At 32.2% G+C, this 16,255-nt stretch overlaps 2 protein-coding genes and 1 pseudogene across 9 annotated transcripts; 2 read left to right on the top strand and 1 right to left on the bottom strand.

The window, feature by feature from the left end:
- The first annotated feature begins 540 nt into the window (after window positions 1–540).
- LOC111279584 (vesicle-associated protein 1-2-like) lies at window positions 541–3,720 on the top strand. 4 transcript variants are annotated; one of them, XM_089756509.1, is made up of 9 exons: window positions 541–681; window positions 808–861; window positions 978–1,048; window positions 1,215–1,296; window positions 2,009–2,124; window positions 2,193–2,372; window positions 2,521–2,772; window positions 2,928–3,005; window positions 3,460–3,720. In XM_089756509.1, exons 2-9 carry the CDS (start codon window positions 813–815, stop codon window positions 3,571–3,573), a joined length of 942 nt encoding a protein of 313 aa, XP_089612635.1. In that variant the 5' UTR covers window positions 541–681; window positions 808–812; the 3' UTR covers window positions 3,574–3,720. The 4 variants fall into 4 exon arrangements, with proteins under 4 accessions (XP_089612635.1, XP_089612637.1, XP_089612634.1 ...); XM_089756508.1 differs by having other exon boundaries at window positions 547–686; XM_089756511.1 differs by lacking the exon at window positions 2,928–3,005.
- Window positions 3,721–4,307: 587 nt separating this feature from the next.
- Window positions 4,308–10,205, bottom strand: LOC111279583 (sodium/hydrogen exchanger 1-like). Of its 5 annotated transcripts, none has more exons than XM_022866535.2 (15): window positions 10,037–10,205; window positions 8,991–9,301; window positions 8,763–8,881; window positions 8,328–8,425; window positions 7,845–7,904; window positions 7,711–7,757; window positions 7,431–7,625; window positions 7,306–7,352; window positions 6,897–6,963; window positions 6,690–6,790; window positions 6,457–6,558; window positions 6,219–6,357; window positions 6,064–6,126; window positions 5,495–5,578; window positions 4,308–4,922 (listed from the first exon to the last, which is right to left on the bottom strand). In XM_022866535.2, the coding sequence occupies exons 2-15, from the start codon at window positions 9,165–9,167 to the stop codon at window positions 4,593–4,595; spliced, it is 1,629 nt and encodes a 542-aa protein (XP_022722270.2). In that variant the 5' UTR covers window positions 9,168–9,301; window positions 10,037–10,205; the 3' UTR covers window positions 4,308–4,592. The 5 variants fall into 5 exon arrangements, with proteins under 5 accessions (XP_022722270.2, XP_022722266.2, XP_022722267.2 ...); XM_022866531.2 differs by lacking the exon at window positions 10,037–10,205 and adding an exon at window positions 9,714–9,959; XM_022866532.2 differs by lacking the exon at window positions 10,037–10,205 and adding an exon at window positions 9,914–9,959.
- LOC149510828 (uncharacterized) lies at window positions 10,071–14,621 on the top strand (annotated as a pseudogene).
- Window positions 14,622–16,255: the final 1,634 nt, after the last annotated feature.

Here is a 16,255-nt window from a genome sequence, read left to right as displayed (position 1 = left end):
TTTTATATTCATATTATGATTTTTTTTTATAAAAAAATAAAATAAAATATTTATATTTAGTCATAAGAGTTAAAAAAACCCTTAAATAAAAATTTAATAATCATTTAAATTTTTAATATTTTATTATAATTAATTAAATCTTGAATCTTTTATTTCAAATTAATTGAACTCTTAAACATTTATTTTCACTTAATTAAATTTTTATACATCTATTTGTATTCAATTAAATCATAGATTAAACAAAAATTATTAACGATTTTTGTCTAATAAAAATTCAATTAATAAAATAAATATTTAAAAATTTAATTGATTACATAAAAAATAAAATCTTATATGATTATTAAATTTTAATTTACAAATTTTTTAACCCTTTTGCCTTGTATTCAAAAAGTCCATTTAGCAAGTACATATAAAAAAAAAATCAAAATGAGCCTAGTCGGCTAAAGGGTTGAGCTGGAACTGTCCTGTTAGTTGAAAAAGGAAGCAAATGAAGAGAAGAGAAAGGAAACAAGGGCGGGTACAACTGCTAAGAGCAGCCAAAGCAAAGCGCAGATAGACCCACCCCACCCACGTACCCAACGCCACATTTTCCATTGCAAAAACGAACTCAAACCATAAACCAAAAGACATAACCTTTTCTTTCATTGTAAAGATCAGCTGACTGCAACTTCTATCTCCATTGTAATGTAAACTCAAGCTTCTTTCTATATATATATATATATATATATATATAGATGTATATATCCTCTTTGCTTTAGAAAGATTAAGTCTTTTAACATTTTGCTTATGTTCTTGTCATCTTTACAGTGACCATGACTTCAGAGCTTTTGGAAATTCATCCTCAAGAACTCAAATTTACTTGTAAAGTTCCTTCATTTTTTTTTTTCTCTCTTTCTTAAATTTACTTCCATAAAGGTTGAATGAAGTCTTCTTTAAAGGGGTATTTGATTTATTCTTTTCTTTGTCTCTAAATAAAGTTGAGTTGAAGAAGCAGAGTTCATGTTTAATCCAATTAACCAACAAGACTGATCAATATGTAGCCTTTAAGGTAGGTACTCGCTATCCTTACTTCAAAAAAATCCAATTTTCATTTCTGGGTCTTTTTCATTTTCCCATTTTCTGATCTGTTTTGAATTGAAATCTAAGACTTAGATTCAACTCCAATGAGTTTAGAACTGGAACAATATAGTCTGACAAAAAAAAAAGATTTTCAGGTGAAGACTACTTCTCCTAAGAAATACTGTGTCAGGCCTAACACTGGCATTGTTAAGCCGAAATCAGCATCTGATTTTACAGGTACATTGATTTTAAAGTTTTTACTCGGTTGTTTCTTAATATGTAATCCGATTTTGCCACAGTCAGCTGTTTAATTTTAGATTCTGGTACATTTATTTTTGTTAAGATGTTTAATTCTAGCGAATTTTAAAACTGGTTTGTTAGTGATTGATGGGTGTTCGTTGGTTACAGATGGTTTTACATTGAGTGCTTCATTTGAAGACTAAGGCTCTATTTGGATGGACAATAAAATTGTCTCCAATGAGATTAAAAATTGTAATAAAAATTTCTGTAGTTGATATTAAAAAATAAAATATTATCACTGTGATAGAAAAAAAAATTTCAATGAAAAATTTATATTAAATGAATCTCATTAAAATTGGCATTTGGATTCAATTACTGGTAGAGTGAACTTAATCGCACCACACCTTCAGTGAGATGGAATCTAAACCTAGCATAAATTACTTTGAAATTTAGGGTTAGTTGAGATGTCTTTCTACTCAAGTATTATTGCCTAACATGTTTCTGACATCAAGTGTGTTTGTGGGATTTATGGGTTTGTTATGGAATTTACGTAATCAGCATGTGTGTTCCGGTTTCAACTAATGTAGGATGCCAAGCCAAAATAATAGCAGTTATTGTTGTCTAGCTGATTGATTGGCAACATTGGTCATCTTCCTACAACTATAAGTCTGTCAGATACAATGATTTTGATGTTTTTTGGTTGATACAGTCACTATGGAAGCTCAGCGTGTTGCTCCGCCTGATTTGATGTGTAAAGACAAGTTCCTGATTCAAAGTACAGTAGTTCCTTTTGGAACATCCGAGGAAGACATTACGTCCAACATGGTAAGAATTTGCCAATCCAGTGGCTGTTGTTTTTGTTTCTATGATGTCTTATTGTATTTCGTTGGCAGTTTTCTAAAGAGAGTGGCAAACACATTGAGGAGAAGAAGCTAAAAGTATTCCTTACTAGCCCACCATATTCACCTGTTTTGGCTGCTATCAATGGAGACTTGAAACAAGATTCAGGTCATGAAACTTCATCTACAAGGGATGGAGCATGGAATGGAGTTAACATACCTCAACCTGAGAGGGTAAGTGCACTTTTCATGTTATAGCAGTGCCTATCTTTGATATTTGATTTTTTATTTTTGAAATAAAAAAAGAAAGAAAATCCCTTCTAGCCAGGCATGCCAGTTGTGATAAAGACCCTAGTGTAGTAATTATTTTCTCTTGTGCTAGGTAGCTGAGCAGGTGCTGGGGTTTGAGGCTGCTAAAGATGCAGTTGAGTTAAGAACAACTAAGAATGTTCAACGGTTTGAAACTTCCAAGGTGGACAGAGATGAGCTAAGAGCAGCTGGTGCTCTGCAATTAAGTCCTGCCAAGGATGAGCAGGAACTGAAACCTGCAAAAGGAATAGAGGAATTGAAGTTGGGTAACGATTTTCAGGTGTTAAAGTCAAAGATAAATTTTATGGATTCAAAACTTAAAGAGGTTAGTAAATTTTTTCCCTTTTTCCTCTTAGATTTAAGTTTAACGAGACTGTTATGAATGAACATGCACTTAATTCACTGTAGACAAATGACAACCAAATTTTTGGTGTCATTTCATGAACAAGTTTCTTTACTTTACATGCAATTCATCATCAGGCTGATCTTAGGATTATGAAGCTGACAGAAGAGAGGAGAATGGCTACTCAAGAGAAGGATAAGCTTAAGAGTGAATTAGTGAGTGACATTTTCATTACATTTTGAACCGCATTTATCTTTGTTGTTTTTGTAACATTAAACTTCAGAAAAAAAGTCTCTACTGTCACTAGTCTTTCAAATTGACACAATGAAAGAGAAACTTGCCAAGAAATAAAATTATCTAACCAGCAGGATAGTCATACTAACAACATCATGGAAACATTATTAATTTGAACATTTTATGTTAGATCAAGGAGATTGGTTCTTTTCTTCTATCGTCCACGTGTTCTATTGGTAGAGTGCTAGACTTTTAGTTCTAGTGATCAGGTTTAATCCGGCAGCCTCTAGTATAAAATAAATGATTGGCTCTTTTGTTAGTTAACAGCTACGAAGGGATCGACCTGCTGTATTCAGCAGTTAGCCATTCAGTTCGCAAATTACCCTTTTTCTCAACTCTACGAAACTTTATAACATTTGCCTTTCCTGTTTGTAGGAGGAACTGAAGATGAAATCTGATGTCAAAACAATTCAGGTGGGTTTTCCCTTACTCTATGTATGTATGGTGGCCCTCATCAGCCTCGCAGTCGGATACCTTAGCCATCTCTAAGGGACAGTTTCTTCGCATGAAACTGAATCTGTTTAACACCAAAAGTATAGCCTTTTTGTATGTTGTATGCAATGTAGGAACCTGTTATTGTTTTGTATGTAAATCGATCAAATCTGATGTAAGAGAATAAAAGTAGCATTTCTCTCAGTTGATTGTATGGAGCCCATATGTCTTAAGTGATGTGCTTTACAGGCTGAACAGCTCAAAATTTTCATGAGAATGTTATAGCGGAAATTTTGTGAGACATATTTTCTCAACCCGCCTTGGTGTAATCCATCAGTTAGATCTTTAAAATGTTAGCATAAAAGGCCAATTTCGGCTGCAACACCGCAGAGTTTGGATGTTTTTCTAAGGAAAGATTAGAATAACAAGTAAAGATTTTACTGTCAGGAGATCATTAAATCGAAGTGAATCTCCATTGAAACTTATGATATGCCTTGATCTTGGAACGGTATAACCTTCCCTTGCTGCACTTGGTAATTTCGTGATTGTACAAGGGTAGAATGCAAGGAAGCATGCATCTACACATTGCACATCTACACATTGCGCTGCGAAGAATAAGCTTTTAATTCGAAATTTAATTTAATTGATTTGCATATCACTTTTAAAACGTAACATCTAACATGTTCAGTGCAGTCTTTTTTTCTATACTTATATTACGGCTTCTTTTGTACCAAAAAAATAATGGCTTTTTAAAAATCCATTTGCTGAGGTTTTAAGTATAAAGCAAGGTATAAAGGAAGAGAGTAATATGAAAAAATAAAATCAATAAAACATTTTACAAAAAAAAAAAAAAATCAGATACAAAAACCAGAAACGATGTCAGGAATATAATCACATTGAGAGATAACAACCAATATAGGAGTGCCATCAAATAATAAGCAGCTAATGCTGGACCAAAATGCTGTTATAATCAACCTGAAAAACTTCACACGTAAAGCCGGCTTCATTGCCCTATCCTACAACTTTATAAATTTAGTAGTATTTGGTACCTGTATATCTTTGCTGCTACTTCCTTTTCATTGCCATTGATCAACATTTTGTTCGGTAGGTGATCCAGGTACGAAGCGTGTGAAACCCCTTCCTCCAAAGACAGGTCGCATGAAGGTGTCATCGAATTTTCTCCAATAATAATGCACGGTGGTGGAAGGAGTGCTCAACAGCATTCTTAGGCTGGTTGGTCGGCGTACATTATGGTTGCTTTGGTCAGCCTCCGATTCATTCCTGTTGCCAAGAAGCGGCACTATGAATGATTTAGGAGTAGTTGGCTCGGAAGAAAGCATTCTCATGAGATGTTTTGAGGAAGGAAGCAAGATTCTAATTAATGGTTTAGTCATCAATCCAAAAACCTGCATGATTCAAAGGAACATAATTACATAGGGATCATGTGGTTTAATCAAAATAGGAAAAACAAACTTAACTAAGATCCAGATTTCTTGAACAATACAATGTCATGAATGACCTTGAATTATAGTACAATGTTTAATGTGGTATCTAAACTTTAAAAATGTCTAATGTGATTCGTAAGCTATGAATCTGTTAACTAAAGTAGTACTTGAAGGGTTGTTTGTCAGCCACGTGTCATCATTTGAAGCTAATAATGTTAGGAGCGAATATCAGATTAGTTAACATATTCATAGTTCAAGCATCACATTAAAGATTTTTAAAGTTTAAATATCACATTGAACATTTCACTATAATTCAGGGATCATTCGTGAAATTAACTCGTTAATTTTCATGTTGGCATAAGGTAAACATAAAAGAGATGCAAAATGGAGTGCTACAACATTTAAAGCAGTTTTTGAGTGCTCTGTTGCAATTAAAAATGTGATGTTTGGGCAAGACCAAACAAGTATGAGAGGAAAGGTAAGAGGCTATGATCAAGCTTCAGTGACAAAGGAAGGGATGACTTGTGTCTTACCACTGTGCTGAAAAGAACAACTGTGATTGTGCTGGTTATCATCATTGCATTCCCTCGCAACTGAGTATGACCTAAACTGGTAAACTACAAAAAAGGAACAGTTAAGCTCATCATTACGCATTTTTTTTTCTCTATTGGGCTCAACAAATTCAAGACAAGGCATGAAGAACGCAAAAACTTGCAACTTTATACAAGTGTTCCACATTTTCACTGACAAAATCATCTTGATTTGGCATACTTAAATTAGCAGAATATGCAAAACTTGATCAAAACCTTTAAATAAATATCAAAATATTAATTGAAAACTATCAATTACAGCCTGTTGGCCATTTGCCAATCGATTTTGTAACCAAGGCATTAGGTAGCATGCAGGAGGAGAATTAACTGCTTATTTTGTTATTATGATGCATGGCCAAAAGGAGAACAAGCATCTCAATCTAAAGGCTACACCACAATGTGATGCTGCTAATTTAGTACCTTTTTGAGTGTCCAAACATCCTACTATTGACATCCAAAAATTACCTAATGTTGCATGGTCTACCTAAGAAGAAACCAGTTGAATCTTATACCTGATTATAAGAAAGTGCCATTGAGACAGCACCACGCATAAGACCAGCCCACCAAATGGTAAACTGCAAAATAGATGTCCAAAGAGAGGGTATGAATTCATCAATCCATCTCGGGCACACTAGAGATACAAGTCAGAATAGTTTGAAACTCATACTTGCTGTTTAAAGTCAACTTTCTCACATGGAGCTTTCTTAGTCAAGTTGGATATGAAGGATAAAGGGAAAACAAAGGCTGCTCTTCCAACAAGAATCAAGCCCAACAGAATTGCACTAACCCCAACTGATTTTCCAGGGCTGAGAAGAAAAGAGTTAGATTAACTTAACTCCACATTAGATAATAGCCAAAACCGCATCTATCTGTAAGATTTAAAAACATTTTATTATTGACCTCACCTATCACTAATAACTCTCCACTTCTCAATGTCCAAGGCATCCATTCCAACGTAGAGGAAGATAAAGATCTCAGCAACGAATGAAAGAGTGGCAAAAGCATGCCTGTGACAATAATTGAGAGCAATGAAATATCAATAACATGACAGGTTGGTTGGTAGTCTCCCAGGATTAAGAAAGGAAGTGGAAAACTTATTTAACTATTCAAAATAACAGATTTTGGAGATTGAACATACTTAGTTGTCACTCTTGAATTTTCAGTAACATTATGCCACGTGTAGTGGGACATAACAATCCCACAAAAGAATACAGTGAGAATTGCACTTAAATAGAAAAGCTGCGAGACAATAGTGCCAATATTGTAGTTAGAATGCCTTTTCAGCTTAATACGAAAAAAAAAATGGTTACTGAAGAGGTGCCCTACAAGTTCTGAGAAACCTTACTTCAGCCAGCATATATGAGAGGTAAGCCATGAGTATCATAAGAGCAACCTCGCGATCAGTAGACTGCCTGTTTTGCAAGAAGAGGAGAAATATGAGGACACTGTCCTAAAAGAACAGAAACTCCCTGCCTTCATTTTTTACGTAAAACTGAAACAACTATTGAAGGTGACCATATGATTTAAAAGGAAAAACAGAAAGTATTTACCAGTACATATAATTAATTACATTAACAGCATAACAAGTGCTTACTGTTAACAAGAGATATAATCTTATTATTTTCAACTAAACTTGTGGTTGGGAAAGTTCAACGATTCTACATTTTTGTATCCCATGGAAGTATCAAAGAATTCAATTTACCCTCAGCTAGTTCAATGAGGCCAACTTATAAATATTGGACTTATATACAAACCTTCCAAAATAGAGCTTTTTAATAATGTAAGCACTAAGCAGTCCAGCCTGTAGGAGATAAACAGATGATCAAGAAAAATATCCAACCACAAGATATTCAAACTGACAAGAGAACGAAAGCCTCACCAAAACTCCCAGCAAAGTACTTAAAGTAAATAAGTACAAAAAGTTTCCAACAAATTGCAATGCAATGGTAGAGTTGATGTGAGAAAGGTCAAAGCTCTGGATTGCATTGAAAAGAACCACTGATGTGGCATCATTGACAACTCCCTCCCCAAAAACCAGACTGTACAATAAAGGTGTCTCATCCTGATTAAGCACCTGAATGCACAAGCAGAGGATAAATAGGTCAACTCAATTGCCTTTTAAAAGTTGCAGCAGCAATCTAGATCTCAAACATGCATACTTGCAAAGTGCAAACAGAATCTGTAGCAGAAAATATTGCGCCAATTGCTGCAGTTAAGAGAAAGAGGAGAATTAAGCAAATGACTAAAATATAAAATACAACAATAAATAGGAAAAGAGTGGCATGAATATTACCAAGATAATCTCCTATGTTGAGATTACCAATATTCATTTTCTCAAAAAATTGCATGGCACCTAGGTCACAATAAAGAAAGAAAAAAAATTAGCATTAAGCAGTTATTAACACAAATAGCTTAAGTGGAATATTCTATGTATTTCATCATCATGCTGTACAGTCTTTTAACCAGAGAAAGAACACCTTACTTTCTGAGATATGACCAATTTCATTTGTATTTGTGCCAGTGTGTGAGCAAACGTGCATGTTTGTTTAGCCCAACGATGATTATGATCACACTCATTTTTAGAACTTCAAGTTGGAGCATCTTTTCCAAATTTTCACTAATAATTTGAAAACAATGGATTTCATAACCCATCCACCTTCAACTATAATATCAAGTTGTTCATGACAACGCATGCAGTGTCTGGCTTTCGAACTTCTGCACCCACTAATAAGATGAAACATATATATGAAGGTTATCATCAAACCATTAAACATACCTAAAGATATGATGCCAAACGATATTAAAGTACCAACTGCACCAAACAGCATGATAGTCATAAAGTTGCGGAAAAATTGCTTCTTCTTCACCTGGAATCTGGTAAAAGAAAAATATATCAATCATTGTCAATGTCTAGCTGCTTCCACTAAAACAGACTACTATTAAGTATAATCCCAGTATACGATCCAAAACTAAATTTGAAGCAAAATCCCACATTCAAAATAACCAAAAAATTTTCAAATCACAGTATCCGCAACCCTTTCCATATTCCCAATCCTTATCCCTAAACTACGATCTCCTTTTTACAAAAAAAAAAAAAAAAATAAAAAAAAATCAATGCACTTTAACTCAGAGCAACCAAAAATAAATCATGTTCCTTATAAAGTAAGTGCAATATAAAAACAAAGATTAAATGCAAGCATCAATAACTCACCCCGCATTAAAAATAATAGGTGGAAGCAAATAAATAAAGAACAAATCTTCACTGAAAACTAAAAGATGAGAGCTTTTTCCTCCTGTTGTAAGAAAAATTACAACTCCAGTGCAAAACCCCTGCCATTAAAAAATCAAAATTAGGAAAAATTAATAGCTTTTTGTTTTTTCCTTTAACAAAAAAAAAAAAAGAAAAAAAAGAAATTTATATGCAAAACTAAAACCTTACAATGGCAAGGGCAGTAATGGACTCGTTCATCCATCGGTTTTCCTCTAGCAATTGACCGATCACGATACACCCACAAAGAAGCGCCACGAATAAGTTCATTGAAACTACTGAGCTGTGATCAGAGCCTAAAATCGTCCCTGACCTTGCTAAAACAGAGCTCAATATCCCGATCGCCATGGTATTAACAATCAAGAATTAAATGATTTTAAGGTAAGAGTTTAATTTTATAATTCAATTTTCCTTCAAGTTTTTTATTTTGGATCTGAAAACTCCCATTTCAGAGACTTCCAGCTGCTGACCCCGTTGAAAATCTGTTCAAAAAATAAAAATTAAACACGGAACTCAATCTTGGATCAGTCAATTAACGATAGCTCGGTTTCTTAAGGTTTTCTAGTATGGCTGCTGAGAAAGAAGAAAGTAAAGTGAGACAAAATGAGATTCAAAATCCATAGTTTTCAGCTTTGAAACACAAAAAAAAAAAGGTGGAATAATTCAAACTTAAAGAAATAAACTCAAAGAAAATAAAACCTTTTTGAAAATAGAAAAAAAAAAAAAGAACTGTTTAAAACACAAAATCAAGTTATCTAATTTTCCTTTTTTTTTTTTTAAATTTTCCTGCTATTTTCTTGCTGGCCAAACAGAGCCACCTCGTCAGCTCAACTTGAAAGCTTCAAATATCATAGAAAAAGAGAGAAAGAAGAATTTAGTAAAAAATAAATATACCAGCAAAGGAAAAACTGAGTCAGAATCCAGCTCAACTCAACTCGGGTTCTGAAGTTCAAAACTGTTAAATGAGAATAAAACGGATTGAACAAAAATGATTCGTTTTCGATCATAAAATTCCAACCGGAACCTGATTCGGAATCTTAAGCAAAGAAATACTGATTCCAACTAAAAAAAAAAAGCAGAGAGAAAAGACAAACTGTTACAGCGGAGACGGTTAAAGAGAAACGCAAGCGAAGGGACGGTAAAGGGAGAGTCCGCCAAAGAAATGTATTTATAGCCCTACTGAAAAGAAAGTTCAAAATTTTAAAAACGATTTTTACCGTTGATAGTAGTTAGTCAGAGAAAGTATGATAAATGGATGGTTATGATGGAGTTGTGGTGTCGGGTGTAGTCGATGATTGGATGGATTTCTATCGTTTGGTTTGGAGGGAATGGGAGGGAGGAGAGAAGAAACTCATGAAAGGAAAAAGAAACGGACGTCTGCACGATAAAATAATTATAAGAAGCTAGTCTTATTATAATCATAAGATCTTATCACAAGAAAATTATAAAACAAAGGATAAGTATTAGACCGATTAATTTTAAACAAAACATAAAGTAATATAATTTAAAATTTTAATAAAAATTATATAAAAATTTGATAAAATCTAAAAATTTGTATATAATTTTGTCATTTTATTTTTTAAATTAATTAAAAATTTAACTTAGTAATTATAATATTTTTATGAATACATTTGTTATACCTAAGTCAACTACATTAATAGTTAAAACTTGATCAACACAATTAAATTTATGAATAATATAAATAAAATACATTTAAACAATCGCATCATTTATTTTAAGAGGATTGCAGATCTAATACCCTATCAAATAACTTTATTAAATTTGTCATTCCATAAGTGATCTACTAATATCTAATTTATTTAAAATTATTAAATAAGATCTATATTTATCTGAAATTATTAATTATAATTCTCGAGCTTTATATAAATATTTTATCAATTGTTAATTGTTTCAATTAAACTATCATTCATGATTTTAAATAAAAAATAGATAAAAAATCAAATACAAAAAGGTAACATAAATTATACCTAAAAATTATTTCAAAAATCATATTGATTTGAACGTTGAAATAATAATTTTGATACTGTTAATTATATTTTTTTATTATAGGTCACTGTTATATTTTTTTATTTATTTATTTTTGTTAAAACATTTTAAAACACCATTAACAACATTAAAATTAATACAATTTTATTTCTATACTTATACATTTTTTTATTAGTCATTGAAATTAAAAAACAATTGTAGTCGAATTCAAACTTTTACTATATAAGTAACAAATACTTTCAATAATTGAGTGAACGGTCCAAGCTTTCATTTCATCGTCATACTTATCACATAACATGTAATGTACAGTGAAGTATTAATATTATAAGGCATGAAATCTGCGCATTAGAGATTTTTTTTTTTTTGCTTCGTTATTGAATAATTTGTTTTTTTTAATAATTGAACAATATGTTAAATCAAACAAAATGAAGACCTTTTTTTTTCCTCGAATCATTTAATAGGAGATATTTTAAATTGAAAACTTGAACACGTGTCTTGATATGCCTTTGTGGGTCCAACTTCAACAGCTGGAAAACCACGACAGATTCCTAAATAAAAGTGTTTGAAATAAAGTAATTTGTAAAATTAAAAAAAAAAAAATTCAAATTTCGGTTCTTTACTTCAGTCGTTGTTTGTTTCTCTTTCTGTCGCTTTCCTGTCTGTCACTTGCCTGAATAAAATATGACCTGGCAATTGAGTCAACCTGCTTACGTAAGTGCAACCGTAACCTGGCTCTTTAAAAATTAAATTAAGAATTGAATTCGGAGTGGCTGAGTTGTTGACGTAATTTTTATTTAAATTATTAAATTATTAAAATTTACAAAAATATGTTAAAATATTGTTTTACATCTTATTTTTTTTATAAATTTATAAATTTGTTAAATATATATTAATAAATTGTCATTTTTGCCCTTTATTGTCTGCCAATCCAAGGGCTTATTGGGTCACAAATTAAGATTAACTCAATTTTAGCCCAATTAAAAATCTATATATAAATTTTAGTAATAATTAAATATAAATTTAATAAAATTAAAAATATATATTTTATATTTTTATATTAATACGATACATAATTTAATTGTAAAATATAAAATAAATACATAAATTTTAATATTTTATAGATTGTGAATAAATCAATCGTTGAGTCTATTTAACACAACGCGCAATTTTGCTCTGCCAAATTGCCACCTCTTGACGAGGCTAATTTACTTGATGAAGAAGGTGATGCTTATGTGCAGACTCATGTTAATTTTATTGGTCTTTCAATTTAATAATGTTGATCTTACACCAAATGATATGGTCTTAGCAGTGATCAGTTTAAATGTTGTGTTCATTGTTTATGGTGGCCTGTTGATTTTTTTCTCGCAGATATGCATGTCTTTGGTTTCAAGCCCATGGCTGATTCTTAGTTTATCTGAGCTATCAGTTTTCCATTTTAGCATTTCAGTTCTCTTTGATATCATGTTATAAAACTCTGCTTGTAAAAGTTGTAACCTTGTCATAGAAGAATATTAATCATTTTGCTTGGTTTTTACTTTCTTTGTTGCCAAATTGTACTTCATCAAGGTAGAAATTTACCCTTTATATTATCATCTTGTTGTTCTATTTAGCTGTTGTTAATGTGCGCACAAAGGTTTTTTCTGTTACCTGATTGTTTAATATAATTGTGAAGGTATGTTGTAATGCTTGTAAGAAGCCAGTCAATATATGCTGCTCATGCAGGTCTGGAGGCATTTTACTTGTCTAACCGATCTTTCCCTATTTTTATCATTCTTGCCTAACTCAAACACAATCAGGCATTTAAAATTTTTTGGCAAATACATGAACAGTATTCCAGGAATTGAAGTTAGGACTAGTTTATTGTTAATGTCTATAATTTTTTGATAGGCATTTATCCATGGTTAATGTAATTTATGTTTTTGGTCAATAATTATTCTTCTGAATGACCTTTATACGAGCTGTATGAACAAGGGATTTATAGTATTATTGTCTAGATTTGGTGTTGTTTCTCTAGTTGGGACAAACCAGCTATGAATTTTTAAGTGGTGTGTTGGTGGTGCTTCACTGAAGTTGTTTCATTTTTCCCTTCTGATTTTTTCCAGAACTCTGTCGGTCATTAAAAACCAGAGAAGAAACTATTTTGGAGCTTGATGGTAGTGCAAGGCATAGGAAACCTCCAAGAAAGGAAAGGAAGAAGTCACTGGCTGCTTATGATAGTATCCTTTCTTTTCACCCTTTTTATGGAATGTGTTTCAGTATTTTGTTGGCTTTGTTGTTAAGTTTTAAACTCCTATTGCTCAATTTGTTACATTTTGGTCTTCATTTTTAATGTCAGTATTTTTTTAGAAAAGAAGCATCAAAAGTACTGAAAGGAGTTTTAGATTTTTTTTGGTTTTGTTACATGAAACATGTAGTTCCTTCTTGATTCATATTTTCATAGTTCGTAACCTCTCTTAGACCGACTTCTACCAGTTGGGAAGCAGGAAAAATCAGAAATTATTAATGCTGGTGATACTACAGCATCAGAATCCCACATGGATGGCCAAATTGGAATGACTTCTTCCTTAACCATAGATGGAAAAAGTAAGTGGATAATGTTGTTGATTTCTCTCTAGCATTTAGCTAATGCAGAAGGTTTTGTTTCGTAATAAGAGTTTTGAATGTTCTATATGAGAACCGTAGGTGTGGCTTTGAATCAAGGTTCTGGAGTACAATGTACAGATAAATGCCTTACAGAAAAACTATCGTATTACCAAATCATCGCTTTTTGTTACTCATACATCAATGTTTATTTTGCATGTTTGCAGCTATGGACTCTCCGAGAGGAACAGTTTCGAGAAGTGAAGCACCTAATGATAGTTAAGCCCATGAAGACTGTCCTTTGACAAAAGGTAAACCTTACAGCTTTTACTTGTCTGTAATAGCGTCTGAACGTTGTATTGGACCTTCCTTTTTTCATTAGTGATGTTGAGTTTTCTCTGTGTCCACAATTAAATCAGATCTTCCAGTTCCTCTTAGTACCAAAATGTATTACTCTCAAAGAAACAACCGTCTTCGCTTAGCGCTTAGTCATCAGTACTTTGTCACATCAACCAAAGAACTTCGGAGTGACATGGTTAGTCAACAAGCATCACAACAAAGCATGATGCTATTACAGGCTTCATCTCAGGGGGTCTGTTCTCTCAAACAGGTGGCTGATCTGCTCATGAAGAAGGTTTGCACCTTCTAACTATCCCACTTTAGGCTTTCCTCTTGCCTCTGTTGGTTTCAAATGAGTTGGAATCTGACTTGCTTAAGGACCCAAATGAATGAACGAGATATTATTTTAAATGTCAATTCTGTGTGCTTCATGCAATGGTGTTTCTTCTAAATCGTCAAATTTACATGTATAGAATTTCTTTTTCTTCTGATTAATCTTGATTTTCTCTATTAGAACATCATTTTAAGTTTAGTAGGGTAAAAATGACTCTTCTATGCTGCAGCCTGATCAAGTTCTTGCTCAAATTTCAGAAGTGTGCTTGAATAAATCTGAAGGGTGCCTGCCATGCAATGACTTTTCAAACCAGCATCCAATTGATAACTTCGTTGTATTATTGTTCAAAATTTTAACTTCTTTCATTACGATTCATCTATTAGTTTGATTTTTTTCTTTTTTTTTTGCAAGCAAACTGCTGGGTCCCATGCAGCCTCAAAATGGAAGCGTTCCTGTTGTATAGAAAGTCCTGGGTTGGATTTTTGCTAGGTAAAGGTGTGTTTAGCCATACATGAGAGTTAGGATCCATTTTTGAAAACCTGGAAAAGCAAATCATTACAACTGTTCATTCTAGCCTTCTGAATGACACTTTGACACTTGGTCTCTGTTTATTTTTTATGGAAATAGAGTAAACATCTTTTAATTGCTCTTGCTAGCAGGTCCATTCGATCTCTGCCTCGTGCTTCGGTAGTATAATCATTTATTCTTCCTGGATCTGAACCCAGATTTCACGATCCGGGGCCGGGTCTGATTCTCAGACTTGGATAGAAATGTAAAAGAAAGGATCTGATTATCTCATATTTTTTACAGTTAATACGTATAAACTCTGAAGAAGCCGATGAGGTAAGGAATATAAGGTTTGGCCAATGGCTATTAGCTTTCAAGATATGTTGATTGTATTGCAGCTATGACCAGGTGCTCCAGGTCAATGAGAAAATCATGCAGGGTTTTCCAGAGAAAGTTGAAGCTAGTGAAATGTGGTCATTAACAATGGTTCGACTTTGAAACTTCGTCGAATTGTTCCATGCTATGAATATGGTTGGTGCTCGTCCTCTTTCCGGTAAGCTATGTGATTTTTTTTGGTGAATAAAAGATTTGTGAATTAACAATTCACATGCATGATACTGTGCTTGATTGACAACAAGGGGTTTCCAAGAACAGTTGCCTCTCTTAAAGGTGCCAAACTCATTGCTCTTGCAATTAAACCTCAACAACAATGATTAATTACAAATTTTAAGGTACTAACCTCATTGTTTTGTCTGATATTGGATGAAGCATGCACTGATATTGAATCATCTTTTTTTTTTTTTTTTAATTCATAGATATATGATATATTTTTCTTTATAAAGAGATTAAAACATCTGTACTTGCAAACTTTTAATTTCACTTTGAAAAACGTTTTGAACATTTGCTTCAATAATTAGTGTATGTTTTTTTCATATACTCTAATATTGGAGAAAATAAAATGAACAACCGATCATTATCTCAAAAGTTGTTTTTTTTTTTTTATTAAAAAAGATTCCAGTTGAAGATAAAAAATTATAAATTATAAATATTGAAATTTAATATTTAAAATTAATAAATATTATTTTTTAAAGATAATTATATGAATAAATAGAGTAATTTTCGGGTTCACCATTCAAGTTCTTTGCTTTCTTTGTTGAGTTGCCCAGGAAAATTACTAAGAAACTTTTGAACCAAACCTTATGCCATGGAATCGAAGAATGAAAGACTTGCTTATTTATCGTGAGGAGAAAAAGAAAAAGAAAGAAGATTTCTGCTATGTTGCTTTTCAAAGTAAAATCCACTATTATATAAAATATTAATAATTTTTATATTTATATTAAATTTTATATAAAAATTATATATTATGATTCATATCACATAAAAATATTTTAATTTTATTAAAATTTTAAATTATATTATTTTTATATTTTTTCTTTATATCATATTATTATATTATTTTTAAAATTATCAAATTCGGATATAGAAATAGACTGTTCCTATAAAAAGAAAATGCCACCATTTTTTTCCCTTCGAATCAGCACCCAAATTGTGACCTTAAAAAGTCCTTACGCATTTCCCCACGTTTATGAATATCACAGTAAACATATCAATGATTCCATGTCCGTACAAAGGCTGCTTCACCATCATTTCACCTGGATTTTTCTTTACA

Source organism: Durio zibethinus, chromosome 27 (assembly GCF_047325235.1).
Source record: "Durio zibethinus cultivar Kanyao isolate XHJ-2024 chromosome 27, ASM4732523v1, whole genome shotgun sequence".
In the NCBI taxonomy this organism is placed as follows: Eukaryota; Viridiplantae; Streptophyta; class Magnoliopsida; order Malvales; family Malvaceae; genus Durio; species Durio zibethinus.
This window is presented reverse-complemented; position numbering and strand designations above follow the sequence as displayed.